Consider the following 13,624-nt stretch of genomic DNA (forward strand, 5'->3'; position numbering starts at 1 on the left):
GATTACCCTACATTAAAATGAAGAATGTTGTGTGAGGTTGTTGTTGTGAGTAAATACCTCTGAACACATCGAGTAATTTAACAGCCTGCCTAATGTAATTTTAAAAACTGAAATGACGTTGGTTGAACACAGGGATTTTAGATAAGGTCACTAATTGAGTTCGAGTTTGGAGTGGGATACCGAGTCTTCGGTTTGTGGAAGCCGAATTCAACTTCAACTCGCAATTGGATTTACTTGTTTAATAACAGTACGTATTATAAAACGATTATAGTATCAAGTTAGCAATTAAATGGTGGTTAAAGAATCAGCCACTCTCTCAAACATGTAAAGAAATGTATTTGGACCTTCAGAAGCTGTTCCCTTCACATGAGACACAAGATGCGTGCGTAACGAGCGTGAGCGCATATTTGTGAGTATCAATGGAGGTGGAACAATTCATATTCAGCCTGTCGTAGACTATATGCAACTTTCTGATTCGCTACGAGCTTATGAAGGGCAGGTCTTGGGCGGAGATAGTGGGGAATTCCCGAGTGTCTAAAGTAGATTCTCTTCGAGCTTAATAATGTTAGCAGCAGTAGTTTGGTCATTTTAGTAAGCGCAGCCAAACGAAACAGCAGTGATCAGGATCTTCGTTCACAATGGATGGTGAGTTTACAAGATTTCATTACGCTATACCCGAGGCTTGTTTGCTTTGATTATATACTTTGACAGCAGGTTACTGTTTTCATTCATATTACGTCAAACATCCAAGCCAACTTGTAGATTGGCCTACTTGTTCATTTTATGGGTTTCAGCTTTCTTCGATCGACTTCATCATAAAGCATAAAGCACTTTTACTCGAACAACTTTCAATTATCATATTTTAACTCTTAATGCAACCTGACTGTATTAAGGAGAGTTAAAACTTTCGATACAAAGTATAATCTGGCAAAACTGTTCATTCCAACATTTCATGTTGACCCGCGATTATTTGTGATGCGTTTGATTGACAGTCAAACTATGGAACGGCAAAACACAGATATCAGCACTGTATTCCATCCACAGACATATCTTACGTGTATCTATAGATGTTTCCATTTTTTCTAATGAAACCGGCAACTAGTCGGCTATTTCAATGCTTTTCATTTTTTTCCAGTGAAGTGATATACATTTCTTTTCTCTTTGCATAGTCCATTTGCTTCCATTACATGGAGATCCACACATGGGTAAGTGAAGACACTCCCTTATTCATTTTTTCAAATAAACATCCCGTCTCAAAAAGGCTTAGGCTACGTGTTGGGTAAAGCCTCATAAAAGTTCAGCAGGTCTTTGTGTGTTAGCCTATGTCCCGCAATCTTAAAAATCACGCAGAAGTGAGGTTCATTTTTATTTCCTCTGCACAACTTCCTCAAACGATTGTTGACACAGCAGCTTCGTGTCAGATCAAGGATCCTCTGTTAACGGGGAATAGCCTATCGATGTGCAAGATATAACCAGATTAGCGGAGTTTTGGGCGCTGAGATGCATCTTTTATGGCTAATTTTATTGTTGAACTTCGTGTACTCGGCCGTCATTATTGAAATATGATAATGCACGCTGAGGGCCGAGAGGCTGATTTTCTATTGGATGATTGCACGTGTAGTCCGGCCCACTGCAGGTGCAGCAACAAATTATGCTGGTTTTAGTGCGCAAACTTGCAGCCCCAGTCACTGCGGTTGTGGTGGATAACACGTTTTGCCTCATCACGCTTAGAGAAAACAAAATGCTGCCTTCCCTTCCGCCAAAAAGGGAAAGTTCATCTAGCCTATATGAGGCCATCACACCTGATCTTGTGAAGCCCTTTGGCGTTGTCGCACGGATAGGTGTCAGCTGTAATTGGGGGAGGTAAGGGTGCATGTCTTCTGCTTGTTTGTATCTTGTGGTTTGTCTCAGAAAGCCATGTTCTGTGGAAGCAGGTGCGGTCGCTATCGTTTTGCTGGCCTGGATTGTAATATGGTCATGGCCTGGAAAGTTTTGCCCCCCTTTTTTTCTTCAGTACTTTAGGTTTGCTTTTTTTTTTTTTTTTGGTCAGGTGACCTCACAAGTTCCAGCCTACCAAGATATCTTTTCATCCTGACATTGTTGCATATGTGTTCTAAATCAGGGAACATGACTCTTAATAAACATATTAATTTATCTGGTAATATGGTTTGTTCACAACACATGCATAAGTTTCTCAAGATATTCTCTCCGGTTTCACAGTGGTTGAACCAAGCGTCCAGATTTTTGAGCAGCCCAGACAGAGAGGCATGCGCTTCAGGTACAAGTGTGAAGGGCGTTCTGCAGGCAGCATCCCGGGAGACAAGAGCTCAGACAACAACAGGACCTACCCCAGCATCCAGGTGAGGGGCTAGTATCCAGCTCGGGGACAATGCGCTGAAAAACTCATATTTGAGCATGTTCGGCTCCATACACTATACAATGTTATTTAATTGGACAATTTTAAGACACAGTGCACCCACCATATTCATGCACTGTAGTTTTTTTGGGACTAAGAACTATCGTATAATTTGGAGCAATTATTAGTCATTTGTCTAATTTGTACCCTCTTGTTAATGTCTCAGTATATATAATCAAAATGTTTAACACCATGGGTGGGTTTCCTTTTCACGGATTAAGCCTGTCCTGGAATAAAAGACAACTTCAGTGGAAAGATCTATTGAGAAAAAGCTTTTAGGAAACAATATACCAGTGATAACATGTACAATTGTATTCCAGTAGGTATGACAACAGCTTGGATTCCCCTAGTTGGACTGATGTGAGTTGTTTTTTTTTTTTTTTTCATTTGCCACAGATCCTCAATCACTGTGGAAAAGGCAAGGTGCGCGTGTCACTGGTGACCAAAAGTGAGCCTTACCGGCCACATCCACATGACCTCGTGGGCAAGGACTGCCGGGACGGCTACTATGAGGTGGAGTTCGGGCCTGAGCGCAGGGTCATTGCGTAAGTGTCCAGCCATTGTCGGTGTCTCGGCCGAGCAGTTTCCACAACAGGCTGTTTGCTCGCTCTCACGCCCTCCCCTTCTCTTTGAAAAGCCACAGTAGTTCTGGTGTTTGATACCTAGTCTTTGTCTCTGTTAAACCAGCCTTCTCCTGTGACCATATTGAGCAGTGTGAGGTTTACTTGTGTGAGGTTTAAAAAACAAAAAAAGTTCACCAGCTCTCTGAGATCAAAGCACCCTGCTGATTTTGCTACCCCTGGTGTCCCTTGATGCGTTTGATGTACACTGTCTCTGTACACCCACACATGCTCATATGCATGCTCAAACACACACCCACACACACACATTCACATAGAGGCGTCTTTAGGACTGACCACTGTATCAGCACAAACAGCCTTTTTCCCCTTATTGCAGTCCGCTAGAGGAAATAAACAGGGGAATCCCCTAGCACAGCATGCAAACTTTTCACCCCAGGTGATCCTAAGTGCAGTGGACACAGAAGTGAGCATAGGCACCTGTCAATCTGTCTGTCCCTCATGTCCATCCCTTTTAGTTGTCCATCTCTTAGTTTGTCTCTAAACTGCCCTTTTCTCTTGGTCCTCCCTGAGGCTGTAGGAGTGTGTCCTCATTGCTGTGATGTTCTCCCCAAACAGCTTTCAGAACCTGGGCATCCAGTGTGTCCGGCGACGGGAGGTGAAGGACGCCATCATACAGCGCATGACTCGCGGCATCAACCCCTTCAGTGGTGAGAGAGACGGCTGGTGACGTCACGTCGCATGTTCTCCTTTTGCTTTCCTCCTTCTCCTATTTTGTCTCATCTCTTATATTCTTTTTTTAATTTCTCTTTCCTTCTTGTTCTGTCTTTTTTTTTTTTTGTCTTTCATCCCTTTTTTGTGTATTTCATCTTTGATTATCCTCCATTCCTCATGTATGGTGTCAGTGTTTTCCCCTCTGCCATGTGTCTGTTTGTTTATTTGTTTTGTTTGTTACTATTCTCCTCCCTATGATTCAACTTCGTCGGCTGTGGGGTGCTGCTCTAGTCGCGGTCGCACAGGCACAATTTAAATAAAAACAAGTCACTTCTCTTTTCTTGCAAGAGTTATGCAATTTGCATGCCATGTGACAGGGGAATTTATTAGTACACAAAGGAGAACTACTCTGCCATCCTCAACCTAGAGAAAAAAAACAGGTTATTTTGTTATCTGTTTAATGCGAGATCAGAATCAGAATGACTCTGTATGTATACTGTAGGGGTGTCTCATTTCAGGGGCGTCATAGTGGCGCGACTAGTGCTGTGTATATATTCCAAAGTCTTTGTGCTTTTATTTTGAGCAGTCTGCTCCATTGAACATAGTATAACACCAATCAAACAAGTTGAAAATGTGGTAATAACAGCAAAGCGATTTTGTCAAACCATGTCAGTGTGTCAGATATAGAGGGGAGAGAGGAGAATGGCGGTATACAGCACAGTAATAATGATGTGGGAACAACATTAGCGCTCTTCCTCATTGAATGTGATCTGTGAAATATGGTTCACTTCTCCTGTGAAAGTGGACTAGTGCCCAGTCTTACTTCCCCATAAACATGAGGAGTATCTCAACCTCTGTGAAATAGTTACTTGCGAGTCAAGTCACAGAAAAAAATCCCTTCTCTCAAGAGAAAAATCCATTAATGCTCACTGTTGCTGTTGTAAGTGTAGTAGAGTAGGGGTTTTGATATTAGTGGCTGTGTTTTTGTATGAAAGTCACCGGAAGGCAAACCAATAGCGATGATCTCATTCAGATGTCATTCTGACTGATCTATCATCTTGAGACTACAAACGTAATACTATCACCGCAAAGGGCTCCCATGACTCGTGAGCAATTTCTTAATTGGATTAGCATTCAATTAACATTCAGACGATGTATTCATCTCGGAAGTTCAGCTGACATTGTCACTAGGTGAAAGTAACTTCTGTCAACAACGCGACAAAAGTTGAAAGCTGTGTGCGTGTAGAGCAGAGGCGGGTGGTGTATGTCCAGGTCCAGTTAACATGTCTGAGGCTCAGGTGCTGTTGATGTTTGCACAAGCTCAGTTGCTTGCTAGCCATGCATGTCCAGGTCCAGTTAACATGTCTGAGGCTCAGGTGCTGTTGATGTTTGCACAAGCTCAGTTGCTTGCTAGCCATGCTATGTAGCTGGCTGACATTTAGAAACTGGCAGACGTGTTATAAAAGGGGGTGAGTCATGAGTGATTGTGGAGGGACCGCTAGTTGTGATGTGCCCGCAGCATGGAGACTTTACACCTGCTTTTCCTCTCTCTGTGTCTCTCTTTCTCACTATGCATACACGCAGATTGCACCTCAGCAACCCACCCACCTGCACTAACCTCAACCCAAACCAGCACCCACCTGCATGCTCAGGCCATCTGCATCTCAGTCTACTTTCTATGTGACACACACACACACACACACACACACACACACACACACACACACACACACACACTTGCCCTAACATTGCAATTCTCACAGAACAACCATCACCTGTCACCTGTTCAGTGCACCCCGACCCCACTCTCATACACTCTTGCTCTAACTTCTGTCCGTTCCACCACACTCAAAACACTTGCCCACCACACACACACGCACACTCATACATACACATACACACATTTTTCTCTTTCACTCTCGTCAGCTCCTCATCTCCGCCCTGTCCTCCTCCTCCTCCTCCTCCTCCTCCTCCTCCTCTTTCTCCTCCATGCTTTTGGGTCCCTCTGCTCTGCGCTGCTGTGCACCCTTGTGGTTTTCGCAGAGGCAGTGGAGAGACGTCAGACCTGTGGGCCTCCTTGGTCTGTGAGTCGTCATCGGCCCCCGGGCTGCTCTCCTTTCGCAGGTTGTGTGCAGTTTGAAATGAGAGGGCCATGTTTTCCACCTGCTCTGACATCACATCTGTGAGCAGAGCACCCTTGACACACACCGCGTGGGTGGGATAGCCGCGAGTGAGAGAAGAGGGAGAGAGAGAGACAGAAAGAGACTCCTGAGAGAGTGTGAAACCGAGCAGAGAGAGAGAGAGAGATAAAGAGAGAGAGAGAGAGAGAATGTGTGTGGGTGTAACCATTTTTCGCGACATCTTTGGCATGTGTGCGGGGGAGTGTATATATATACGTGTGGTGTATTTATGTGTGAGCGTGTGGGGGAACAAGTCGAGGTGACAGCTCTTGAAAATGTGTTTGCAAATGTGTTTCGTTGCAAATGTGACTTCTTGCGGCTGCTCCCGTGGGCTCAGGGGTGCTACCCATGAGTCATGAGTCGAACAGCGACTCCCAAGGGAGACTCTTAGGATCCAGCGTTTGCTTTGAGTGTATGTCTGACCATATAGATGATTTCTTTCTCTTTCGCTTCTACATCCTTTGTTTTAACCTCTTCCTCTTTTCCTCTCTTTTCATTTTCTCATTCAACCTCACCATTTGCACTCAGTACTCAGGTTTGGACAGAAGCATTGGAATTATCACATGTTGCATGTGTTATTGTTGTACATTAACCATGTGTGTGTCTGTTTGTGTCATCATTTCATTTTTCTCCTCAGTTCCACGAGAGCAGCTTCTACAGACAGAAGAGTATGACCTGAACGTGGTGCGTCTTTGCTTCCAAGTGTTCCTACAGGACGAGAGTGGTCAGTTCAGCATTGCCCTGAACCCTATCGTCTCCAACCCCATCTACGACAACAGTGAGTTCACCATACCACACCACACTGCCCACCCACGTCACAACTGCAGCAGTTGCATGACACTTAGTCTCCTTGTTCCTATGCCTTGAATATTCTCGGCCTACTTTGCTGATGGTGTAAGCGACAAGGGGAGTAGCCACGGTAGCATTTCCAACAGAAGAAGCAGCAGGGTGAACGTACTCAGCACTGCTTAGCATACTACAGGAAACGAAGGTGTCCTCTTGTCTGTCTCACTTTCGCTCGCGTCATGGGCTAGCTGCACAGGAAGTCTGTGACAGAAAGAGTTTGCTGAACGAACACTGAGCTTTTTTTTTAACCCCAAGGCTGCTGTAGTAACAGATAACACAAACTCGCAGTTCCTAGAATGAGAGAGTGAGAGAGGAGACTCATTGTAAGGTCCAGCAGGGAGAGTGCTGTGTGTGTGTGTGTTGTGTGAACCACACACTTGCGTCTGTAGTATCTGATATATTCTATATAACACTGTTGTGCCTTTGTTTTGCCTGTGCGTCTCTAAGGTTTAACAGAGTCCCTGACAAAAAAAGAGGAAGCAGTGTTTGGTCCTGGCCACTTCTGTGTGGCGCACAGTTGTCTTTGCTTCCTCTTTTGCGCGCAGACTTGTGATTTTTCAGATTTCTCTTCATGATCATGGCCATGTTGTAAAATGGTTGGTCTTGTGTCTTGACCATGGGAGCCATGTAGATCATCTGATATGTCATTTGGAGACATGCTCACCCACAAGTGGAGGACTAGGAGATTAAACTATAGTTCCGTACATGTACAAACAGATAGGAAGTCATATATATATATATATATATATATATATATATATATATGGGATTCTGTACACTCTATACGTGAGCAAATGTTCCACTGTTATATCAACATGAGTCAGCACAGATGAAGCGATTTAAGGATAGCTGAGTCACAGGTGAGAAGAATCACCTCAAAAGGCCACATCTGATGATTCCCTCTCCCTAGTGATAACCTTTCCTCCAGATTTGAGTGTGAAATGCACATAAGTGTGTATACATCTCTCCCTGGCCTATACTATGTTTTACTTTTCGCCCTAATGCACTGACCTTTGACCCCCGTCCTCCATGTCTCTCCAGGAGCCCCCAACACAGCGGAGCTGCGCATCTGCCGTGTCAACAAGAACAGCGGAAGCGTCAAGGGCGGCGATGAGATTTTCCTGCTCTGTGACAAAGTCCAGAAAGGTTGGTGTGCAGAAGAAATTATTGAGTTATTTGTTATCCCAGTGATTATTGTGATTATTATTATTATTATTATTATTATTATTATTATTACATGTTGTTCCCAGTGATATGTTTTGGAAGCATGCAAACATGTTGTTTGTGACTGATGTCATTTTTCCTGACATTCTTTCACCATCATGCATTCCCTCTCCTCACTCCACACTGGTCATAATCCAGAGCCCAGATCTTTCATGTCTAACACCTCTCATTCCCCTAACTCATCAACATCGCCTCATCCCTCCTCCTGTAGACGATATCGAGGTGCGCTTCTTCTGTCAAAGCTGGGAGGCCAAGGGTAGTTTCTCGCAGGCGGACGTCCACCGTCAGGTGGCCATCGTGTTCCGAACGCCGCCCTACTACACCACATCGATCACCACGCCGGTGACTGTGCGCATGCAGCTGCGACGCCCCACCGACCAGGAGGTCAGTGAGCCCATGGAGTTCCGCTATCTGCCGGACGACAAAGGTGAGAGGTCACAACCCTGGGCAGCTGCACCCTTTTCCTTTGAGTAGAGTGTGCATCATGGGGCAAAGCAGAACATCCTGTAGACAGACATGAAGGCCTGAACCTTTAAACCGTGGAAGTTTCTCTGATTCGCAATTGTTTCAAGTGCGACACATGCATGAATTAAGGCATTAAGTGTCAGCTGAAACTGTTGATAATAAGTAATCATAGTATAGTTTACTGATGATTGTTCTTTCCCTGCAGATCCTTATGGCTGCCAGGAAAAGAAGAGGAGGAGGGAAGACCTGATGAAGAGTTTCTCCAATTTCCAGCGTAAGATCCGCATACGTCTCCTCATGTCAAGTATTCCAGCACGTAGACTTTGCTTATGTCAGCTGGTAAATAAGAGACCATTTTAAGCATGCTCTGGATGAGAAAGTTGAAAGTGTCTGTTTTTTTCCATAAAGATTTTAACCCAATGAATCGACCCAAGGTCATTCCACAGACCAGCGTGATGTCCCAATTTATTAAAAAGGGTAAGCAGAGGTTAAGATTGCTAAATGTGTCAAGATTGCTAAATGTGCTAAGATTACAAAAGTTATGTGCATTTTAAAGCACGGATTGGCAATTTCCTCTCTTTGCTCCTTAACAGAACCTCAAAATGCATTCACCAGCCATGTCAATAGTGGTTTGGTGAGACAACATGGCTACCCCTACCAGCCTGGCACTCAGCGCCCCATGATGCATCACTCCCAGCCGCTGCAACCCTCCGCCATGCAAGTCAACCACTGGCAAGCTAACCCCAACCTTAGCCTGGACAGCATCCGCATGAGCACGTCTGTCTCGAACACAACTGTTAGCCACAGCAACGGGGCTAGCATGCAGCAGCAGCAGCAGCAGCTGCTGCACTCAAGCTCAGCCTACACTGGCACGGGTGAAAGCACCGGCAACAACAGCCTCCCTCAGCTCAGTGTGGGTGACCTGGCCTGCCTGGATGCTGATCCCCAGGGCGCCGTCGCCACCGCTATGGGTCAGATCCGACAAGAGAACCAGGGTCCATTTGGCCGAAAGGCCACAGCAGCTTCCGACCAGGTGATGATGCAGTCCACCTGGGGCAACACTGTGCAGCAGTCCTGTACTGCCTCCATGAACGCTGGCGGTGGCTTTCCCTTCATGGAGAACTTCGAAGGGGAATTCATACAGAACCTCCTTGGGAACCAGGTGAGCACCAGCCTCCCAAAGCAGGAGCAGCCCGTGGCCATGACGGTCCAGGCACCCTCCGCCTCCGCCATAGCAGACTGCCAGCAGTCCTACACCACCCTGCACTCCTGCTCCGCCAACAACGGCAGCGCTCAAGAGGCATTGAGGCAGGTTGTGGGCAAGGCCGCCAATGGCCAAAGCACCATAGACCAAGACGCCCTGTGGTACTTCCAAGACCAGGCCCAGCTGTAGTCCAGTGGTGAAGGAGGTGGTCTTAAGGTGGCTGTTTGAAAAACAAGTCTTGTCAGATGGAGAATGTAGTTTATTTGATAAAGAAAGTAAATCAGTATGTGCATAAGTAGTGTAAGGTGGTTCTCTTCGCTGATCTCGTCCGGTTGTCTCTTTGGATGAATGTAGGAGGTGTTCTGGTGCTCTTTGTCATTGAGTTACTTGTCCACGTCTAACTGGGGATTGAGGTGAGAACAAGGGTTTAATGGCAGTTTTCTTTGATGTGTATATACATAAAACATTAAAGCTGTTGTTACTTGTATTGAAAAATGAAATTGCAAAACTGTCAATAGTGGCAAGATAATTATGTTCCAACTGGAAATTTTAAAGTAATGGCTATGTCATACCGAAAACATGTTTTCCAGAGTTCTCAAAGTGACACAAATGTGCTTCAAATATACATAAATAGAGAAGGTAAATGGCTCAGAGTTTTAACCTAAGTGGAATTGTAATGATGATTGAACAACAGTGACACTCAAATGTTTGAGTGTCAATTTTGTCATGTTGCCCTAGCAACATTGTCTTTTCTTCCATTTGATCTGTTTTATGGCACTGGCTTGTAACAATTTTTTTGTCTTTATATGCAATATTATTGTTATGGATGTTAAATGAAATAGTTTTATATTCAGAACAGTCTTTTTGTTTCAAATGTTTTTCTTAATAAAAAAAGATTTTCAATTATTTTCTTCCTCTGACTCTTCAATTGATCCTTCTTACAACAGGTCTGAAGGATTACATATCAAATTAGTTATATTTTGGCAGACAAACAGCAATTCCAGTGTAGTCTGTGGGCCCACGGCAATAGATATGGTTATAGATCAACTGCATGTTTCTGGACTTGTGATTTCCTATACTGGTGTACTGATGCAACTTGCCCACTTTCTTTTGCAATATGGGAAATTTGGCAAATCCAAAATGGCCGACCGCCAGGCAAAAGAAACGGCAAAATAGTTAGTCATGATTTGGTTACCGGAAGAACTGGCAAATATAATTTGCTAGGGGTTGTTGTTTTCAATTAAAACAGGCAAGTTTTCATCGTGTCATTTGAAATATTTGGAAAATGTAATTGTGGTTAGAAATTAAGTCATTTTTGCATAAGGACACTTAAGTAAATTACTTCTTCAGATAAACTGGCCACTTGTGAAATTATAGAAAAACCCAGAGCATAAGCTTGGTTAAAAAATAACATATTTTCATGAAAAAATGTCAAGATCTTTTTGTCAAATATCTCTTTTAAGGTCCTGTTCAACATGCACTGGGAAGAGCCGTCTATTGTTACTTCATTGCTACTGTAATACACTAAAAGCCATGTTAGCGTGCATCATCCCATTGTTAAGACCCATAGATAAAGTGTTTGGCATAGCCTAATCCCTGTGACATGCTCCCTGATGCCTCTCAATGGCTGACAACCAGGAAGTAGCTCAAGAAGAGGAACAAGAGAGAGAAACTGATATTTTAGAGGGAACGTTCCTGTAAAGTTTTTGAAGTGTCAGTTACTCAAAGTGCTTGATTTCATTTGGCAGTTATCATGACATCAAACTTAATACATTGTATGTGTCTACAGGATAGGACCGTGCATCAGAGTTAATGATATGAAAATATGAAAAGAGTTTCTACTTGCACTTTACAGGCCCTTAAATATCATATTTATTCATATAACAAACAAATACCTTTATTCAGCCAATAGCACAGTTCACACTATATAGGCTACTTACTTCTGCTCCCTGGATATAACCCATGACTATGTGGTCACTACCAAGCTCTACAAAATGAACCACAGAAAGACTGAACCAGTGAAGATGAGATCAGTGATCAACATCCTCTATCTGACAGGTGTCAGCTGTCATCAACAACATCATCTCACAAAGGCAAACAGGTAAAGGACACATTGCTATTTCCTCTTACAAAAAGAAAGCAGGATGTAAACCAGGTTACAATGCCAGGTGACCAGAGGTTCCAGTGAGTTCATTGCTGACACTGAGGGCACACTGGATTTGCACACATTTTGGAAGAATTGGGTGTTGTTCACAGTAGTTGCATTAAGCACCAAATTAAAATAATCTTTATGGATTGTTTTCTCCCATGCTTGATTCAGTATATGACATGAACAGATGGGTTTAGAGACATTTAGCCAATCAAATCCAGTTATTCTTATACAATCAGGACTGAAAATGCTTTAAAGAAATGTGTTTTACCAAGCCAGAAAAAAAACTAGAAAGACAGTTTGCTGCCTTCTTGATTTTTTTGAAAATATTTCTTGATGTTCTCTAGTACTTTCTATATGGTTTGGTTGACACAATACAATTTCATAAAAATGCAGATGATGAAGAAAAAGCTGGTGCTTTTTTCCCAGCCTGATCAATCATTTGACATAGAATTTAATGTTTCCTCACCTTGAGGTACTTTTTTTACTATTTGTCTGAATTACACGCTTTATTCTTTCCTAGGAAATGTCAATACCAGAGAATACAGGACGTGCAAGAAGTTTTTTATCATGACCAAAGAAGAAAAGCAGAAAAAAATTTGACTTCCTGTCTATCGGTAGCATTACAAACCACACTCCTCACATCTACACAGCAACATGATGTGTCTTGGGCACAGGTCCACAAGGGCAGTCAAGGAATAGACAGTCAGATTCTCAACAGTCTAACGATTTTAAATACATACCTCCAAGAATTAAATAATGCTCCCTATACGTTGCCTAAGCCATGAAAATGATTAATTATCAAATGATTCCCATTATGGGTGGGAGTAAGATGACCCATCTGAGAAAAGTGTTAAGTCATGTCACCATTTTCTCTGCTTTGTCATCTAGCCTGCAATGAAAAGTATGTCCTAATATAGGCCTAGCAGTCTCCAGTTTTTACATGTTTCCCTCTTCGAATGTTTGCACATGTGAACCAAAGACATTGGTGTGCTCTCTTTATGAACACAGCTTTTCTGCCCTGGCTCTCCGCCAGGGCATTTGAAAAAGGAAAAGCACACAGGTGACATACTTGTGGTAATTGAAATCTGATCGTGGGCAGGGCTGCCGGACCACGGTCCTTTCACATTGACACTTAAGAGGCGCGCAGGTTCTGCCCTGGCTCCCTGCCAAATGCAGGAGGGTGACGGAGCCGGTCGAGCCTCAGTTCCAGTAAGGCCCCTCCCTCATGAGCCCCGTCACACAGCATGGCCTCACGGGGTGGCGTGGCTTACCTCACAGGGGGGGGGGGGGGGGGGGGGGTGGACAAGCAGGTTTAAAACTCACTCATTCAGGTGAAGCAATAACAGACGGCAGCCTTTACCTGAAAAGCGGAGAGCCAACACATGTGTACACTACCTCGGGAGAAAACAGGAAGTATTATTTCTACTACTTCTATTTGCATTCTATATGGTTGGTTCTACATGGTTTTGAGAACCTCCAAGTGAAATGGTAGTAAGAATTATGCCGGAATATGCCTACTGACTGTCCTTGAGATGACTTAACAAGTCATGCACATTGACTATTCCTCTATGAGAAGAACTCACACAGAGAGAATGGAAGGAACTCTGTGTGCTTAGAGTCTCCTGAGAGTTTTCAAAGCACCATTTAATTACAGACATTTGCTCTGAGTTTGACTGAAATGTTTCCACATGCCATATCAATCTCATCTTTCAGCACACAGGGAAAATCCCCACAACCTGTAAATTCAGCTGCAAACAATACATGCCTGCATCTTCTCAATGTTCACTCCATATCCAGGACCATACCTGTGTGACAAATAGGCCAGAGTTCTGGAATATTTAGTCA

At 43.7% G+C, this 13,624-nt stretch overlaps 1 protein-coding gene across 1 annotated transcript; it reads left to right on the forward strand.

Moving 5' to 3' along the window:
- Positions 1-544: 544 nt before the first annotated feature.
- rel (v-rel avian reticuloendotheliosis viral oncogene homolog) lies at positions 545-10,533 on the forward strand. Its single transcript, XM_076285941.1, has 11 exons — positions 545-645; positions 1,170-1,205; positions 2,221-2,360; positions 2,813-2,961; positions 3,613-3,704; positions 6,526-6,666; positions 7,776-7,880; positions 8,170-8,385; positions 8,629-8,697; positions 8,832-8,900; positions 9,017-10,533. The coding sequence occupies exons 1-11, from the start codon at positions 639-641 to the stop codon at positions 9,814-9,816; spliced, it is 1,824 nt and encodes a 607-aa protein (XP_076142056.1). The 5' UTR covers positions 545-638; the 3' UTR covers positions 9,817-10,533.
- The last annotated feature ends 3,091 nt before the right edge of the window (positions 10,534-13,624 follow it).

This window comes from Alosa pseudoharengus, unplaced genomic scaffold (genome assembly GCF_046254945.1).
Source record: "Alosa pseudoharengus isolate Yale_2024_CS ecotype anadromous, Long Island Sound unplaced genomic scaffold, YU_APseudo_1.1 YU_APseudo_1.1_scf_15, whole genome shotgun sequence".
In the NCBI taxonomy this organism is placed as follows: Eukaryota; Metazoa; Chordata; class Actinopteri; order Clupeiformes; family Clupeidae; genus Alosa; species Alosa pseudoharengus.

What these genes read in the sequence shown, in the direction of transcription:
- rel (XM_076285941.1), top strand. An exon ending in ACATGGAGATCCACACATGG is followed by an intron (nt 1,206 to 2,220) that starts GTAAGTGAAGAC and finishes CCGGTTTCACAG; the next exon opens with TGGTTGAACCAAGCGTCCAG. An exon ending in CGGCATCAACCCCTTCAGTG is followed by an intron (nt 3,705 to 6,525) that starts GTGAGAGAGACG and finishes TTTTCTCCTCAG; the next exon opens with TTCCACGAGAGCAGCTTCTA.